Genomic DNA, 20928 nt, shown 5'->3' with positions numbered 1-20928 from the left:
GATCTAGCTCTCAGCCAATGAATTTAATCCTTTCTGACACAGTACTAGAAACTCAGTAGATCTAGGTCTCATCCAATGAATTTAACCTTTCTGACACAGTACTAGAAATTCAATAGATTTAGCTCTCATTAAATGAATTTAAACCTTTCTGACACAGTACTAGAAATTCAGTAGATTTAGCTCTCATCCAATGAATTTAAACCTTTCTGACACAGTACTAGAAATTCAGTAGATCTAGCTCTCAGCCAATGAATTTAATCCTTTCTGACACAGTACAAGAAATTCAGTAGATCTAGCTCTCATCTAATGAATTTAAACCTTTCTGACACAGTACTAGAAATTCAGTAGATCTAGCTCTCATCCAATGAATTTAAACCTTTCTAACACAGTACTAGAAATTCAGTAGATCTAGCTCTCATCCAATGATTTTAAACCTTTCTGACACAGTACTAGAAATTAAGTAGATCTAGCTCTCATCCAATGAATTTAAACCTTTCTAACACAGTCCTAGAAATTCAGTAGATCTAGCTCTCATTAAATGAATTTAAACCTTTCTAACACAGTACTAGAAATTCAGTAGATCCAGCTCTCATTAAATGAATTTAAACCTTTCTGACACAGTACTAGAAATTCAGTAGATTTAGCTCTCATCCAATGAATTTAAACCTTTCTGACACAGTACTAGAAATTCAGTAGATCTAGCTCTCAGCCAATGAATTTAATCCTTTCTGACACAGTACTAGAAACTCAGTAGATCTAGGTCTCATCCAATGAATTTAACCTTTCTGACACAGTACTAGAAATTCAATAGATTTAGCTCTCATTAAATGAATTTAAACCTTTCTGACACAGTACTAGAAATTCAGTAGATTTAGCTCTCATTAAATGAATTTAAACCTTTCTGACACAGTACTAGAAATTCAGTAGATTTAGCTCTCATCCAATGAATTTAAACCTTTCTGACACAGTACTAGAAATTCAGTAGATTTAGCTCTCATTAAATGAATTTAAACCTTTCTGACACAGTACTAGAAATTCAGTAGATTTAGCTCTCATCCAATGAATTTAAACCTTTCTGACACAGTACTAGAAATTCAATAGATTTAGCTCTCATTAAATGAATTTAAACCTTTCTGACACAGTACTAGAAATTCAGTAGATTTAGCTCTCATCCAATGAATTTAAACCTTTCTGACACAGTACTAGAAATTCAGTAGATCTAGCTCTCAGCCAATGAATTTAATCCTTTCTGACACAGTACTAGAAATTCAGTAGATCTAGCTCTCATCTAATGAATTTAAACCTTTCTGACACAGTACTAGAAATTCAGTAGATCTAGCTCTCATCCAATGAATTTAAACCTTTCTAACACAGTACTAGAAATTCAGTAGATCTAGCTCTCATCCAATGAATTTAAACCTTTCTGACACAGTACTAGAAATTAAGTAGATCTAGCTCTCATCCAATGAATTTAAACCTTTCTAACACAGTCCTAGAAATTCAGTAGATCTAGCTCTCATTAAATGAATTTAAACCTTTCTAACACAGTACTAGAAATTCAGTAGATCCAGCTCTCATTAAATGAATTTAAACCTTTCTGACACAGTACTAGAAATTCAGTAGATTTAGCTCTCATCCAATGAATTTAAACCTTTCTGACACAGTACTAGAAATTCAGTAGATTTAGCTCTCATCCAATGAATTTAAACCTTTCTGACACAGTACTAGAAATTCAATAGATTTAGCTCTCATTAAATGAATTTAAACCTTTCTGACACAGTACTAGAAATTCAGTAGATTTAGCTCTCATCCAATGAATTTAAACCTTTCTGACACAGTACTAGAAATTCAGTAGATCTAGCTCTCAGCCAATGAATTTAATCCTTTCTGACACAGTACTAGAAATTCAGTAGATCTAGCTCTCATCTAATGAATTTAAACCTTTCTGACACAGTACTAGAAATTCAGTAGATCTAGCTCTCATCCAATGAATTTAAACCTTTCTAACACAGTACTAGAAATTCAGTAGATCTAGCTCTCATCCAATGAATTTAAACCTTTCTGACACAGTACTAGAAATTAAGTAGATCTAGCTCTCATCCAATGAATTTAAACCTTTCTAACACAGTCCTAGAAATTCAGTAGATCTAGCTCTCATTAAATGAATTTAAACCTTTCTAACACAGTACTAGAAATTCAGTAGATCTAGGTCTCATCCAATGAATTTAAACCTTTCTGACACAGTACTAGAAATTAAGTAGATCTAGCTCTCATCCAATGAATTTAAACCTTTCTAACACAGTACTAGAAATTCAGTAGATCTAGCTCTCATCTAATGAATTTAAACCTTTCTGACACAGTACTAGAAATTCAGTAGATCTAGCTCTCATCTAATGAATTTAAACCTTTCTGACACAGTACTAGAAATTCAGTAGATCTAGCTCTCATCCAATGAATTTAAACCTTTCTAACACAGTACTAGAAATTCAGTAGATCTAGCTCTGATCCAATGAATTTAAACCTTTCTGACACAGTACTAGAAATTAAGTAGATCTAGCTCTCATCCAATGAATTTAAACCTTTCTAACACAGTCCTAGAAATTCAGTAGATCTAGCTCTCAGTAAATGAATTTAAACCTTTCTAACACAGTACTAGAAATTCAGTAGATCTAGATCTCATCCAATGAATTTAATCCTTTCTGACACAGTACTAGAAATTCAGTAGATCTAGCCCTCATCCAAAGAATTTAAACCTTTCTGACACAGTACTAGAAATTCAGTAGATTTAGCTCTCATCCAATGAATTTAAACTTTTCCGACACAGTACAAGAAATTCAGTAGATCTAGCTCTCATCCAATGAATTTAAACCTTTCTAACACAGTACTAGAAAGTCAGTAGATCTAGCTCTCATCCAATGAATTTAAACCTTTCTGACACAGTACTAGAAATTCAGTAGATCTAGCTCTCATCCAATGAATTTAAACCTTTCTGACACAGTACTAGAAATTCAGTAGATCTAGCTCTCATTAAATGAATTTAAACCTTTCTGACACAGTACTAGAAATTCAGTAGATCTAGCTCTCATCCAATGAATTTAAACCTTTCTGACACAGTACTAGAAATTCAGTAGATCTAGCTCTCATCCAATGAATTTAATCCTTTCTGACACAGTACTAGAAATTCCGTAGATCTAGGTCTCATCCAATGAATTTAATCCTTTCTGACACAGTACTAGAAATTCAGTAGATCTAGCCCTCATCCAAAGAATTTAAACCTTTCTGACACAGTACAAGAAATTCAGTAGATCTAGCTCTCATCCAATGAATTTAAACCTTTCTAACACAGTACTAGAAATTCAGTAGATCTAGCTCTCATCCAATGAATTTAAACCTTTCTGACACAGTACTAGAAATTCAGCAGATCTAGCTCTCATCCAAAGAATTTAAACCTTTCTAACACAGTACTAGAAATTCAGTAGATTTAGCTCTCATCCAAAGAATTTAAACCTTTCTGACACAGTACTAGAAATTCAGTAGATCTAGCTCTCATCCAATGAATTGAATCCTTTCTGACACAGTACTAGAAATTCAGTAGATCTAGGTCTCATCCAATGAATTTAATCCCTTCTGACACAGTACTAGAAATTCAGTAGATCTAGCTCTCATCCAATGAATTTAAACCTTTCTGACACAGTACTAGAAATTCAGTAGATTTAGCTCTCATCCAAAGAATTTAAACCTTTCTGATACAGTACTAGAAATTCAGTAGATCTAGCTCTCCTCCAATGAATTTAAACCTTTCTGACACAGTATTAGAAATTCAGTAGATCTAGCTCTCATCCAATGAATTTAATCCTTTCTGACACAGTACTAGAAATTCAGTAGATTTAGCTCTCATCCAATGAATTTAAACCTTTCTAACACGGTACTAGAAATTCAGTAGATTTAGCTCTCATCCAAAGAATTTAAACCTTTCTGACACAGTACTAGAACATCAGTAGATTTAGCTCTCATGAAATGAATTTCAACCTTTCTGACACAATACTAGAAATTCAGTAGATCTAGCTCTCATCCAATGAATTTACACCTTTCTGACACAGTACTAGAAATTCAGTAGATCTAGCTCTCATCCAATGAATTTAACCCTTTCTAACACAGCACTAGAAATACAGTAGATCTAGCTCTCATCCAATGAATTTAAACCTTTCTAACACAGTACAAGAAATTCAGTAGATCTAGCTCTCATCCAATGAATTTAAACATTTCTGACACAGTACTAGAAATTCAGTAGATCTAGCTCTCATCCAAAGAATTTAAACCTTTCTAACACAGTACTAGAAATTCAGTAGATCTAGCTCTCATTAAATGAATTTAACCCTTTCTAACAAGCACTAGAAATTCAGTAGATCTAGCTCTCATCCAATGAATTTAAACCTTTCTAACACAGTACTAGAAATTCAGTAGATCTAGCTTTCATCCAATGAATTTAAACCTTTCTGACACAGTACTAGAAATTCAGTAGATCTAGCTTTCATCCAATGAATTTAACCCTTTCTAACACAGCACTAGAAATTCAGTAGATCTAGCTCTCATCCAATGAATTTAAACCTTTCTAACACAGTACTAGAAATTCAGTAGATCTAGCTCTCATTAAATGAATTTAAACCTTTCTGACACAGTACTAGAAATTCAGTAGATCTAGCTCTCATCCAATGAATTTAAACCTTTCTGACACAGTACTAGAAATTCAGTAGATCTAGCTCTCATCCAATGAATTTAAACCTTTCTGACATAGTACTAGAAATTCAGTAGATCTAGCTTTAATCCAAAGAATTTAATCCTTTCTGACACAGTACTAGAAATTCAGTAGATCTAGCTCTCATGCAATGAATTTAATCCTTTCTGACACAGTACTAGAAATTCAGTAGATCTAGCTCTCATCCAAAGAATTCAAACCTTTCTGACACAGTACTTGAAATTCAGTAGATCTAGCTCTCATCCAAAGAATTTAAACCTTTCAGGCAAAGTACAAGAAATTCAGTAGATCTAGCTCTCATCCAATGAATTTAATCCTGTCTGACACAGTACTAGAAATTCAGTAGATCTAGCCCTCATCCAAAGAATTTAAACCTTTCTGACACAGTACTAGAAATTCAGTAGATGTAGCTCTCATCCAATGAATTTAAACCTTTCCGACACAGTACTAGAAATTCAGTAGATTTAGCTCTCATTAAATGAATTTAAACCTTTCTGACACAGTACTAGAAATTCAGTAGATTTAGCTCTCATTAAGTGAATTTACACCTTTCTGACACAGTACTAGAAATTCAGTAGATCTAGCTCTCAGCCAATGAATTTAAACCTTTCTGACACAGTACTAGAAATTCAGTAGATTTAGCTCTCATCCAATGAATTTAACCCTTTCTAACACAGTACTAGAAATTCAGTAGATCTAGCTCTCATCCAATGAATTTAAACCTTTCTAACACAGTACTAGAAATTAAGTAGATCTAGCTCTCATCCAATGAATTTAAACCTTTCTGACACAGTACTAGAAATTCAGTAGATCTATCTCTCATTAAATGAATTTAAACCTTTCTGACATAGTACTAGAAATTCAGTAGATCTAGCCCTCATCGAATGAATTTAATCCTTTCTAACACAGTACTAGAAATTCAGTAGATCTAGCCCTCATCGAAAGAATTTAAACTTTTCCGACATAGTACAAGAAATTCAGTAGATCTAGCTCTCATCCAATGAATTTAAACCTTTCTAACACAGTACTAGAAATTCAGTAGATCTAGCTCTCATCCAATGAATTTAAACCTTTCTGACACAGTACTAGAAATTCAGTAGATCTAGCTCTCATCCAATGAATTTAAACCTTTCTAACACAGTACTAGAAAATCAGTAGATCTAGCTCTCATCCAATGAATTTAAACCTTTCAGGCAAAGTACAAGAAATTCAGTAGATTTAGCTCTCATCCAATGAATTTAAACTTTTCCGACACAGTACAAGAAATTCAGTAGATCTAGCTCTCATCCAATGAATTTAAACCTTTCTAACACAGTACTAGAAAGTCAGTAGATCTAGCTCTCATCCAATGAATTTAAACCTTTCTGACATAGTACTAGAAATTCAGTAGATTTAGCTCTGATTAAATGAATTTAAACCTTTCTGACACAGTACTAGAAATTCAGTAGATTTAGCTCTCATCCAATGAATTTAAACCTTTCCGACACAGTACAAGAAATTCAGTAGATCTAGCTCTCATCCAATGAATTTACACCTTTCTAACACAGTACTAGAAAGTCAATAGATCTAGCTCTCATCCAATGAATTTAAACCTTTCTGACACAGTACTAGAAATTCAGTAGATTTAGCTCTCATTAAATGAATTTAAACCTTTCTGACACAGTACTAGAAATTCAGTAGATCTACCTCTCATCCAATGAATTTACACCTTTCTAACACAGTACTAGAAATTCAGTAGATCTAGCTCTCATCCAATGAATTTAAACGTTTCAGACACAGTACTAGAAATTCAGTAGATTTAGCTCTCATTAAATAAATTTAAACCTTTCTGACACAGTACTAAAAATTCAGTAGATCTAGCTCTCATCCAATGAATTTAAACCTTTCTGACACAGTACTAGAAATTCAGTAGATTTAGCTCTCATTAAATGAATTTAATCCTTTCTGACACAGTACTAGAAATTCTGTAGATTTACCTCTCATCTAATGAATTTAAACCTTTCTGACACAGTATTAGAAATTCAGTAGATCTAGCTTTCATCCAATGAATTTAAACCTTTCTGACACAGTACTAGAAATTCAGTAGATCTAGCTTTCATCCAATGAATTTAAACCTTTCTTACACAGTACTAGAAATTCAGTAGATTTAGCTCTCATCCAATGAATTTAATCCTGTCTGACACAGTACTAGAAATTCAGTAGATCTAGCTCTCATCCAATGAATTTAAACCTTTCTGACACAGTACTAGAAATTCTGTAGATCTAGCTTTCATCCAATGAATTTAAACCTTTCTGACACAGTACTAGAAATTCAGTAGATTTAGGTCTCATCCAATGAATTTAATCCTTTCTGACACAGTACTATAAATTCAGTAGATTTAGCTCTCATCTAATGAATTTAAACCTATCTGACACAGTACTAGAAATCAAGTAGATCTAGCTCTCATCCAATGAATTTAATCCTTTCTGACACAGTACTAGAAATTCCGTAGATCTAGATCTCATCCAATGAATTTAAACCTTTCTAACACAGTACTAGAAATTCAGTAGATCTAGCTCTCATCCAATGAATTTAAACCTTTCTAACACAGTACTAGAAATTCAGTAGAGTTAGCTCTTATCCAATGAATTTAAACCTTTCTAACACAGTACTAGAAATTCAGTAGAGTTAGCTCTCATCCAATGAATTTAAACCTTTCTGACACAGTACTAGAAATTCAGTAGATTTAGCTCTCATACAATGAATTTAAACCTTTCTGAGACAGTACTAGAAATTCAGTAGATCTAGCTTTCATCCAATGAATTTAAACCTTTCTAACACAGTACTAGAAATTCAGTAGATCTAGTTCTCATCCAATGGATTTAATCCTTTCTGACACAGTACTGGAAATTCAGTAGATCTAGCTCTCATCCAATGAATTTAAACCTTTCTAACACAGTACGAGAAATTCAGTAGATCTAGCTCTCATCCAATGAATTTAAACCTTTCTGACACAGTACTAGAAATTCAGTAGATGTAGCTCTCATCCAATGAATTTAATCCTTTCTGACACAGTACTAGAAATTCAGTAGATCTAGCTCTCATCTAATGAATTTAAACCTTTCTAACACAGTACGAGAAATTCAGTAGATCTAGCTCTCATCCAATGAATTTAAACCTTTCTAACACAGTACTAGAAAAGCTCTCATCCAAAGAATTTAAACCTTTCTGACACAGTACTAGAAATTCAGTAGATCTAGCTCTCATCCAATGAATTTAAACCTTTCTGACACAGTACTAGAAATTCAGTAGATCTAGCTCTCATCCAAAGAATTTAAACCTTTCTGACACAGTACTAGAAATTCAGTAGATCTAGCTCTCATCCAATGAATTTAAACCTTTCTGACACAGTACTAGAAATTCAGTAGATCTAGCTCTCATCCAATGAATTTAAACCTTTCTGACACAGTACTAGAAATTCAGTAGATCTAGCTCTCATCCAATGAATTTAAACCTTTCTGACATAGTACTAGAAAGTCAGTAGATCTAGCTCTCATCCAAAGAATTTAAACCTTTCTAACACAGTACTAGAAATTCAGTAGATCTAGCTCTCATCCAATGAATTTAAACCTTTCTAACACAGTACTAGAAATTCAGTAGATCTAGCTCTCATCCAATGAATTTAAACCTTTCTGACACAGTACTAGAAATTCAGTAGATCTAGCTCTCATCCAAAGAATTTAAACCTTTCTGACACAGTACTAGAAATTCAGTAGATCTAGCTCTCATCCAAAGAATTTAAACCTTTCTGAGACAGTACTAGAAATTCAGTAGATCTAGCTCTCATCCAATGAATTTAATCCTTTCTGACACAGTACTAGAAATTCAGTAGATCTAGCTCTCATCCAAAGAATTTAAACCTTTCTGGCAAAGTACTAGAAATTCAGGAGATCTAGCTCTCATCCAATGAATTTAATCCATTCTGACACAGTACTAGAAATTCAGTAGATCTAGCTCTCATCCAATGAATTTAAACCTTTCTAACACAGTACTAGAAATTAAGTAGATCTAGCTCTCATCCAATGAATTTAAACCTTTCTAACACAGTCCTAGAAATTCAGTAGATCTAGCTCTCATCCAATGAATTTAAACCTTTCTAACACAGTACTAGAAATTCAGTAGATCTAGCTCTCATCCAATGAATTTAATCCTTTCTGACACAGCACTAGAAATTCAGCAGATCTAGCCCTCATCCAAAGAATTTAAACCTTTCTGACACAGTACTAGAAATTCAGTAGATTTAGCTCTCATCCAATGAATTTAAACTTTTCCGACACAGTACAAGAAATTCAGTAGATCTAGCTCTCATCCAATGAATTTAATCCTTTCTAACACAGTACTAGAAAGTCAGTAGATCTAGCTCTCATCCAATGAATTTAAACCTTTCTGACATAGTACTAGAAATTCAGTAGATTTAGCTCTCTTTAAATGAATTTAAACCTTTCTGACACAGTACTAGAAATTCAGTAGATTTAGCTCTCATCCAATGAATTTAAACCTTTCCGACACAGTACAAGAAATTCAGTAGATCTAGCTCTCATCCAATGAATTTAAACCTTTCTAACACAGTACTAGAAAGTCAGTAGATCTAGCTCTCATCCAATGAATTTAAACCTTTCTGACACAGTACTAGAAATTCAGTAGATTTAGCTCTCATTAAATGAATTTAAACCTTTCTGACACAGTACTAGAAATTCAGTAGATCTAGCTCTCATCTAATGAATTTAAACCTTTCTAACACAGTACTAGAAAGTCAGTAGATCTAGCTCTCATCCAATGAATTTAAACCTTTCTGACACAGTACTAGAAATTCAGTAGATCTAGCTCTCATCCAATGAATTTACACCTTTCTAACACAGTACTAGAAATTCAGTAGATCTAGCTCTCATCCAATGAATTTAAACCTTTCTAACACAGTACTAGAAATTCAGTAGATCTAGCTCTCATCCAATGAATTTAAACCTTTCAGGCACAGTACTAGAAATTCAGTAGATTTAGCTCTCATTAAATAAATTTAAACCTTTCTGACACAGTACTAAAAATTCAGTAGATCTAGCTCTCATCCAATGAATTTAAACCTTTCTGACACAGTACTAGAAATTCAGTAGATTTAGCTCTCATTAAATGAATTTAATCCTTTCTGACACAGTACTAGAAATTCAGTAGATTTACCTCTCATCTAATGAATTTAAACCTTTCTGACACAGTATTAGAAATTCAGTAGATCTAGCTTTCATCTAATGAATTTAAACCTTTCTGACACAGTACTAGAAATTCAGTAGATCTAGCTCTCATCCAATGAATTTAAACCTTTCTAACACAGTACTAGAAAGTCAGTAGATCTAGCTCTCATCCAATGAATTTAAACCTTTCTGACATAGTACTAGAAATTCAGTAGATTTAGCTCTCTTTAAATGAATTTAAACCTTTCTGACACAGTACTAGAAATTCAGTAGATTTAGCTCTCATCCAATGAATTTAAACCTTTCCGACACAGTACAAGAAATTCAGTAGATCTAGCTCTCATCCAATGAATTTAAACCTTTCTAACACAGTACTAGAAAGTCAGTAGATCTAGCTCTCATCCAATGAATTTAAACCTTTCTGACACAGTACTAGAAATTCAGTAGATTTAGCTCTCATTAAATGAATTTAAACCTTTCTGACACAGTACTAGAAATTCAGTAGATCTAGCTCTCATCTAATGAATTTAAACCTTTCTAACACAGTACTAGAAAGTCAGTAGATCTAGCTCTCATCCAATGAATTTAAACCTTTCTGACACAGTACTAGAAATTCAGTAGATCTAGCTCTCATCCAATGAATTTACACCTTTCTAACACAGTACTAGAAATTCAGTAGATCTAGCTCTCATCCAATGAATTTAAACCTTTCTAACACAGTACTAGAAATTCAGTAGATCTAGCTCTCATCCAATGAATTTAAACCTTTCAGGCACAGTACTAGAAATTCAGTAGATTTAGCTCTCATTAAATAAATTTAAACCTTTCTGACACAGTACTAAAAATTCAGTAGATCTAGCTCTCATCCAATGAATTTAAACCTTTCTGACACAGTACTAGAAATTCAGTAGATTTAGCTCTCATTAAATGAATTTAATCCTTTCTGACACAGTACTAGAAATTCAGTAGATTTACCTCTCATCTAATGAATTTAAACCTTTCTGACACAGTATTAGAAATTCAGTAGATCTAGCTTTCATCTAATGAATTTAAACCTTTCTGACACAGTACTAGAAATTCAGTAGATCTAGCTCTCATCCAATGAATTTAAACCTTTCTGACACAGTACTAGAAATTCAGTAGATTTAGCTCTCATCCAATGAATTTAATCCTGTCTGACACAATACTAGAAATTCAGTAGATCTAGCTCTCATCCAATGAATTTAAACCTTTCTGACACAGTACTAGAAATTCTGTAGATCTAGCTTTCATCCAATGAATTTAAACCTTTCTGACACAGTACTAGAAATTCAGTAGATTTAGCTCTCATCCAATGAATTTAATACTTTCTGACACAGTACTAGAAATTCAGTAGATTTAGGTCTCATCCAATGAATTTAATCCTTTCTGACACAGTACTAGAAATTCAGTAGATCTAGGTCTCATCCAATAAATTTAATCCCTTCTGACACAGTACTAGAAATTCAGTAGATTTAGCTCTCATCTAATGAATTTAAACCTATCTGACACAGTACTAGAAATTAAGTAGATCTAGCTCTCATCCAATGAATTTAAACCTTTCTGACACAGTACTAGAAATTCTGTAGATCTAGATCTCATCCAATGAATTTAAACCTTTCTAACACAGTACTAGAAATTCAGTAGATCTAGCTCTCATCCAAAGAATTTAAACCTTTCTAACACAGTACTAGAAATTCAGTAGATCTAGATCTCATCCAATGAATTTAAACCTTTCTAACACAGTACCAGAAATTCAGCAGATCTAGCTCTCATCCAAAGAATTTAAACCTTTCTAACACAGTACTAGAAATTCAGTAGATCTAGCTCTCATCCAAAGAATTTAAACCTTTCTAACACAGTACTAGAAATTCAGTAGATCTAGCTCTCATCTAATGAATTTAAACCTTTCTGACACAGTACTAGAAATTCAGTAGATCTAGCTCTCATCCAATGAATTTAAACCTTTCTAACACAGTACTAGAAATTCAGTAGAGTTAGCTCTTATCCAATGAATTTAAACCTTTCTAACACAGTACTAGAAATTCAGTAGATCTAGTTCTCATCCAATGGATTTAATCCTTTCTGACACAGTACTGGAAATTCAGTAGATCTAGCTCTCATCCAATGAATTTAAATCTTTCTGACACAGTACTAAAAATTCAGTAGATCTAGCTTTCATCCAATGAATTTAAACCTTTCTGACACAGTACTAGAAATTCAGTAGATTTAGCTCTCATCCAATGGATTTAATCCTTTCTGACACAGTACTGGAAATTCAGTAGATCTAGCTCTCATCCAATGAATTTAAATCTTTCTGACACAGTACTAGAAATTCAGTAGATCTAGCTTTCATCCAATGAATTTAAACCTTTCTAACACAGTACTAGAAATTCAGTAGATCTAGCTCTCATCCAAAGAATTTAATCCTTTCTGACACAGTACTAGAAATTCAGTAGATCTAGCTCTCATCTAATGAATTTAAACCTTTCTGACACAGTACTAGAAATTCAGTAGATCTAGCGCTCATCCAATGAATTTAAACCTTTCTAACACAGTACTAGAAATTCAGTAGATCTAGCTCTCATCCAATGAATTTAATCCTTTCTGACACAGTACTAGAAATTCAGTAGATCTAGCTCTCATCTAATGAATTTAAACCTTTCTGACACAGTACTAGAAATTCAGTAGATCTAGCTCTCATCCAATGAATTTAAACCTTTCTAACACAGTACTAGAAAAGCTCTCATCCAAAGAATTTAAACCTTTCTGACACAGTACTAGAAATTCAGTAGATCTCGCTCTCATCCAATGAATTTAAACCTTTCTGACACAGTACCAGAAATTCAGTAGATCTAGCTCTCATCCAAAGAATTTAACCCTTTCTGACACAGTACTAGAAATTCAGTAGATCTAGCTCTCATCCAATGAATTTAAACCTTTCTGACACAGTACTATATATTCAGTAGATCTAGCTCTCATCCAATGAATTTAAACCTTTCTAACACAGTACTAGAAATTCAGTAGATCTAGCTCTCATCCAAAGAATTTAAACCTTTCTGACACAGTACTAGAAATTCAGTAGATCTAGCTCTCATCCAATGAATTTAAACCTTTCTGACACAGTACTAGAAATTCAGTAGATCTAGCTCTCATCCAATGAATTTAATCCTTTCTGACACAGTACTAGAAATTCAGTAGATCTAGCTCTCATCCAATGAATTTAATCCTTTCTGACACAGTACTAGAAATTCAGTAGATTTAGCTCTCATCCAATGAATTTAATCCTTTCTGACACAGTACTAGAAATTCAGTAGATCTAGGTCTCATCCAATGAATTTAATCCCTTCTGACACAGTACTAGAAATTCAGTAGATCTAGCTCTCATCCAATGAATTTAAACCTTTCTGACACAGTACTAGAAATTCAGTAGATTTAGCTCTCATCCAAAGAATTTAAACCTTTCTGACACAGTACTAGAAATTCAGTAGATCTAGGTCTCATCCAATGAATTTAAATCTTTCTGACACAGTACTAAAAATTCAGTAGATTTAGCTCTCATCCAATGAATTTAAACCTTTCTGACACAGTACTAGAAATTCAGTAGATTTAGCTCTCATCCAATGAATTTAAACCTTTCTGACACAGTACTAGAAATTCAGTAGATCTAGCTCTCATCCAATGAATTTAAACCTTTCTGACACAGTACTAGAAATTCAGTAGATTTAGCTCTCATCCAAAGAATTTAAACCTTTCTGACACAGTACTAGAAATTCAGTAGATCTAGCTCTCATCCAATGAATTTAATCCTTTCTGACACAGTACTAGAAATTCAGTAGATCTAGGTCTCATCCAATGAATTTAATCCCTTCTGACACAGTACTAGAAATTCAGTAGATCTAGCTCTCATCCAATGAATTTAATCCTTTCTGACACAGTAATAGAAATTCAGTAGATCTAGGTCTCATCCAATGAATTTAATCCCTTCTGACACAGTACTAGAAATTCAGTAGATCTAGCTCTCATCCAAAGAATTTAAACCTTTCTGACACAGTACTAGAAATTCAGTAGATCTAGCTCTCATCCAAAGAATTTAAACCTTTCTGACACAGTACTAGAAATTCAGTAGATCTAGCTCTCATCCAATGAATTTAAACATTTCTGACACAGTATTAGAAATTCAGTAGATCTAGCTCTCATCCAATGAATTTAAACCTTTCTGACACAGTACTAGAAATTCAGAAGATCTAGCTCTCATCGAATAAATTTAAACCTTTCTAACACAGTACTAGAAATTCAGTAGATTTAGCTCTCATCCAGTGAATTTAAACCTTTCTGACACAGTACTAGAAAATCAGTAGATTTAGCTCTCATGAAATGAATTTAAACCTTTCTGACACAGTACTAGAAATTCAGTAGATTTAGCTCTCATTAAGTGAATTTACACCTTTCTGACACAATACTAGAAATTCAGTAGATCTAGCTCTCATCCAATGAATTTAACCCTTTCTAACACAGTACTAGAAATTCAGTAGATCTAGCTCTCATTAAATGAATTTAATCCTTTCTGACACAGTACTAGAAATTCAGTAGATCTAGCTCTCATCTAATGAATTTAAACCTTTCTGACACAGTACTAGAAATTCAGTAGATCTAGCTCTCATTAAATGAATTTAAACCTTTCTAACACAGTACTAGAAATTCAGTAGATCTAGCTCTCATCTAATGAATTTAAACCTTTCTAACACAGTACTAGAAATTCAGTAGATCTAGCTCTCATCCAATGAATTTAAACCTTTCTGACACAGTACTAGAAATTCAGTAGATCTAGCTCTCATCCAAAGAATTTAAACCTTTCTGACACAGTACTAGAAATTCAGTAGATCTAGCTCTCATCCAAAGAATTTAAACCTTTCTGACACAGTACTAGAAATTCAGTAGATCTAGCTCTCATCCAATGAATTTAAACCTTTCTGACACAGTACTAGAAATTCAGTAGATCTAGCTCTCATCCAATGAATTTAAACCTTTCTAACACAGTACTAGAAATTCAGTAGATGTAGCTCTCATCCAAAGAATTTAAACCTTTCTGACACAGTACTAGAAATTCAGTAGATCTAGCTCTCATCCAATGAATTTAATCCTTTCTGACACAGTACTAGAAATTCAGTAGATCTAGGTCTCATCCAATGAATTTAATCCCTTCTGACACAGTACTAGAAATTCAGTAGATTTAGCTCTCATCCAAAGAATTTAAACCTTTCTGGCAAAGTACTAGAAATTCAGTAGATCTAGCTCTCATCCAATGAATTTAATCCTTTCTGACACAGTACTAGAAATTCAGCAGATCTAGCTCTCATCCAAAGAATTTAAACCTTTCTGACACAGTACCAGAAATTCAGTAGATTTAGCTCTCATCCAATGAATTTAATCCCTTCTGACACAGTACTAGAAATTCAGTAGATCTAGCTCTCATCCAATGAATTTAAACCTTTCTGACACAGTACTAGAAATTCAGTAGATCTAGGTCTCATCCAATGAATTTAATCCCTTCTGACACAGTACTAGAAATTCAGTAGATTTAGCTCTCATCCAAAGAATTTAAACCTTTCTGGCAAAGTACTAGAAATTCAGTAGATCTAGCTCTCATCCAATGAATTTAATCCTTTCTGACACAGTACTAGAAATTCAGCAGATCTAGCTCTCATCCAAAGAATTTAAACCTTTCTGACACAGTACCAGAAATTCAGTAGATTTAGCTCTCATCCAAAGAATTTAATCCCTTCTGACACAGTACTAGAAATTCAGTAGATTTAGCTCTCATCCAAAGAATTTAAACCTTTCTGGCAAAGTACTAGAAATTCAGTAGATCTAGCTCTCATCCAATGAATTTAATCCTTTCTGACACAGTACTAGAAATTCAGCAGATCTAGCTCTCATCCAAAGAATTTAAACCTTTCTGACACAGTACTAGAAATTCAGTAGATTTAGCTCTCATCCAAAGAATTTAAACCTTTCTGACACAGTACTAGAAATTCAGTAGATCTAGCTCTCATCCAATGAATTTAATCATTTCTGACACAGTACTAGAAATTCAGTAGATCTAGCTCTCATCCAATGAATTTAAACCTTTCTGACACAGTACTAGAAATTCAGTAGATTTAGCTCTCATTAAATGAATTTAAACCTTTCTGACACAGTACTAGAAATTCAGTAGATCTAGCTCTCATCCAATGAATTTAAACCTTTCTGACACAGTACTAGAATTCAGTAGATTTAGCTCTCATCCAATGAATTTAAACCTTTCTGACACAGTACTATAAATTCAGTAGATCTAGCTCTCATCCAAAGAATTTAAACCTTTCTGACACAGTATTAGAAATTCAGTAGATCTAGCTCTCATCCAATGAAAAATACCTATCACACAAAGTAAATAAAGAAAATCTGAATACATCCCAAAATTTAAACCAAGTAGAAAAAAAATGATTTGTAAAAATACTGAATTTGGACAACTAGGGATTATCAATTGCTGCAGTTAGTACAAAAGAGAGAGAATTGTGTGTAATTTAGAATTGTAATGTGGCTTTAACATTTTTTCAGTCATATCACTATGGTGTCTAATATGGCAGCTTATAGTGATGTCTAGCACTGAGGCATCATGCTGCAGACATGTAGCATCATGTCCCACCCAGTCACATTATCTTGACACCAGGCCAACCAGTCCTAACAATAACTCTTAATTCTAAGCACCAAGCAAGGCACCTGCTCGTAAAATGTTTATGTCTTTGGCATGACTTGGCCAGGGTTCAAACCCACAACTTCCCATATCTGAGGCAGATGTTCTAACCACTTAGGCCACCAGAGGGTGGGTGGGTGTGTGTGTGTGTGTGTGAGACAGACAGACAGACAGAGACATAGTCAAACTGACCTTGAATACAATGTAACAGTCAACAACTTCTCTTTCATGTAAACAGTGCATTTTTATCCACTATGAATAGCATTGTTTTATCCTTAATGGGAATTTGATGAAACACAAGCATCTCCAAAATAACTCTATATCCTTTCCTTGAGGTATTATCCAAGACAAATGGGCCTTAAATCCTGACAACAATGCACACTATACATTCAAATTTGCCCACCAGCATGACAGCAACATTAAGACAATCATGATACATAATGTATATTCAAATTTGCCCAACAGCATGACAGCAACATTAAGACAATCATGATGCATAATGTACATTCAAATTTGCCCAACAGCATGACAGCAACATTAAAACAATCATGTTGCATAATGCACATTCAAATTTGCCCAACAGCATGACAGCAACATTAAGACAATCATGATGCACAATGTACATTCAAATTAACCCACCAGCATGACAGCAACATAAAGACAATCATGATGCATAAAGTATATTCAAATTTGCCCAACAGCAATGACAGCAACATTAAGACAATCATGATGCATAATGTACATTCAAATTTGCCCAACAGCATGACAGCAACATTAAGACAATCATGATGCATAATGTACATTCAAATTTGCCCAACAGCATGACAGCAACATTAAGACAATCATGATGCATAATGTACATTCAAATTTTCCCACCAGCATGACAGTAACATTAAGAAAATCACAATGATAACCTAAGATAGAATGTATATTAAATTTCATTGATGTATTGCATTATATTTTCCTAACATCAATATTTCATTGACATTGCATTTGAGTGGGTGGGTGGGGGTATATCACAGTCAGACCTATTCAACAAATTTTGTTTTAGTTATTGGTGAATTAGAATCACCCCTTGTATATACATCAAGGTTATTGCATTTCTATTTAAAAATACTGAGCCCTTCTTGTGGCATAACTCAAACAACTTGTGCTTATACGACCTGAGGATTTACATTTTTCAACAACTGGGTAATAACCCATACTTACTGTATAGAGAATGCTCTCATTTCAATTTTGTCAACACTGGTTTTTGAGAGATAAAATATGTTGCTACTGTTTTTTTAAAGGTAACCACATGGCATACTATATTGGTAAATTTAAAGGTAACCACATGGCATACTATACTGGTATATTTAAAGGTAACCACATGGCATACTATACTAGTATATTTAAAGGTAACCACATGGCATACTATTTTGGTATGTTTAAAGGTAACCACATGGCATACTATATTAGTATATTTAAAAGTAACCACATGGTATACCTATATTGGTATATTTATAAAACTGAAAGGCTATGATACCAGTAAGCTCTCAGACACAATGTATTTTCATTTAATTAATCAAGCAGTTTTAAGTTAAAGAATGTTGATGAATACACAATATGTTACAGCAAACATTGCAGAACAAATGCAAAGCCATAACATAAACACAGTTCACCTACTATTTGATGGGAGCTAAAAACTGGACATACCTTGGAAGCAACTAACATGCATCTCCTTCCAACTGGGCACACAACAGTGATCCAGTCCTCCTTGAAGTTCTCTGGAACCTCCAGTAGCCATTCTGACAACATCAGCTGTACATAAAAAGTGCCAATAAATAGTACAATTATTCCACATGACTGTCAATGGTTTATATATGTTCTATCGAGCAATAACCTCCCCTGGAAGACCAGCCATCTATAATGAAAACCTACTGTGGCAATGATATTAACAGCAATACATGTAGTAATTGACAAGTTTCATAAGAAATATATCTTGCAAAAAGCATGCAATTTTGTATACCAAAACTTTACTTGTGATATGAAAATTTTGAGATTTTTCCATTTATTTTCCAAAAAATCTAAACTTGCCATACACTTATGGCACTAAGACAATCCAAAGATTATGGACAAGTGATTTCAAAGAAGCTTACTGTAAAAGCATATGTATGTATTATTAAAAGCTTGCTCATCTGAAAATGGTCTTTCATTTCACTAGCATTAAAGGAAATATATTTATTTAGTTGTGACAATCTATCACCACAGTAAGTCTTTAAGTATACTATCTGTAGGTAACCTTGAAACAAAATAACATACTGAATAGAAAAGAAGGCAAACTGAGATACACAAACAGTTATAATCACCTTTCTGACCCCGACTTGTAACTTCTGACACTTTGTTATATTTGCCCATAAAAAGGCACGTGTCAATGATGAACATGAGTAAATGATCTCGCAAGGTCTTGTAAATTCAATAACATTTCTTGCTGATCTATGAAATACATAATGACAAAATGAACAGAAATATAGAACTGTATATTGTGGCCACCTATATAAGACCTTTATTAAATGTTATGACCACATTATTATAACAAATAGAATGATGGTTTTGATGATTACAAACTTGTACTATCATCGTCTACATTTAAAACAGACAGAAGTCCAAATGGTACCTGAAATAAAGAAATGGTTCACACCTGCCTAACATACAAATGAAAGAGGTCTTGGACAAGATCTTAGTGTGTAAGAAGGGTGTTTTCTGTCTGAAAAAGCCATTTTTAGTGTAGTTTAAATTTTTGTTCATAATTTGATAGGAAACAGCTGTGGTTCAATGGCTACTGTGCCAAACACAAGACCTGATGTAAGCAGATTTGAATCCAAAGTTCGTATTTTCTCAGGTCAGCTGCCATAATGAGTCACTGAGCAAAGAACTCAACTCCACGAGGCATGGAATGATATGACCTTTATGTGTTGCTGTGCCATACAATACTAACAAACATAGTTTACAACAAATCAGCATATAAAACTGTTAAGGCCTTTAAACCAGGTGTTTTCTGTCAATTTTTAATCCTTTCTTTTTTTAAGGAACCCACTTTCATTGGGTTTTTCAATTTTTTTAAAAACAAACATATTTGCACAATCTAAGCATGTTCATACAACAATACTTTTGTGTCAAATTTATTCAGATTCTCTTCAGTGATTTTTAAAAAAAGTTTTTCTGAATGATCTTGTTAGCAACTGCAGCCATATTGGGTCAAGGTCAAAATCACTTAAATTGTTTAGTAATGGTGACCACAGTAGACCGCAGATCAAATAGATTTGTATGCACTTTGAAGTACTAGATGTGAAAATGCTTTCTTCAAATTTGATCAAGTTCTGCTGAGTGGTTACTGAGAATTATTTAAATGTATTTTTAACTTTTGCATTGCCAATCACAATGTATGTAGATCAGTGTCATTTGTAAAAGGTTGAAACACCTTCATACCATGATGCCTTCTCTCAAATTTGGTCAATATCTGTTGTGCAGGTTCTAATATAAAGTTACTGAGGGTTTTGCTGTCTTCTTTTTTAGTAAGGGTTGGATGGCAGATCATCACTGTTTGTACAAAATTAAAAGGCCTTCACACCAGATGCTTTCAAATTTAGTAAAATTAGGTTGAGCTGTTTTTGGGAAGTACTTTTCAAGTTTTCATACTCTTCATAAAGACAGTTACAATACAGAGCAAAGAAGCATCATATAATGCATTGTGGATGGTCTTCAAGCCAGGATGGTCAAATTTGTCTAAATCTGCCTGTAAAGGGTCACAGAAAATGTACCAAAGTTCTTGTATTTTATGTGGTGATACTGAATATTGGAGAAGCATCAATTGTACAAAATTGTGGATGATTTTCACTCTAGACTGTCATCTGCCAAAATTGGTTGATTGGTTTTGAGAAGCTGAAAATTTCAAAATGTTAAAAATGAATGACCCTCAATGGAAGATGCAAAACTGAGGGGACAAAATCGTAAGTTTACATGGTCATACAGCCAACTAAACTAGAAAATCATCAAAACAAGAGACAAGAGACCCTCAAAAGGAATGATGCTCTACTTAGCCAAAAGAACTTCCTGGAATTCAAGGTTAGAGTATTTCCTGGAATTCAAGGTTAGAGTATTTCCTGGAATTCAGTATTAGAGTATTTTCTGGAATTCAAGGTTAGAGTATTTCCTG

At 33.5% G+C, this 20928-nt stretch overlaps 1 protein-coding gene across 3 annotated transcripts in view; it reads right to left on the bottom strand.

The window, feature by feature from the left end:
• Positions 1 to 20928, bottom strand: part of LOC149800868 (uncharacterized) — a 132827-nt gene that overhangs the window by 48654 nt on the left and 63245 nt on the right. For all 3 annotated transcript variants that reach the window (XM_089954884.1, XM_089954885.1, XM_089954886.1), the window contains one exon: positions 18429 to 18533. In XM_089954884.1, coding sequence (XP_089811010.1) covers positions 18429 to 18533 — 105 coding nt within the window. The remainder of the gene's footprint in view (positions 1 to 18428; positions 18534 to 20928) is intronic.

The sequence above is a fragment of the Sinohyriopsis cumingii genome, chromosome 4, assembly GCF_028554795.1.
Source record: "Sinohyriopsis cumingii isolate HCF-2022 chromosome 4, ASM2855479v2, whole genome shotgun sequence".
Lineage (NCBI taxonomy): Eukaryota > Metazoa > Mollusca > Bivalvia > Unionida > Unionidae > Sinohyriopsis > Sinohyriopsis cumingii.
Note: the sequence above shows the minus strand (reverse complement) of the source record. Positions and strands in the feature narration are given on the sequence as shown.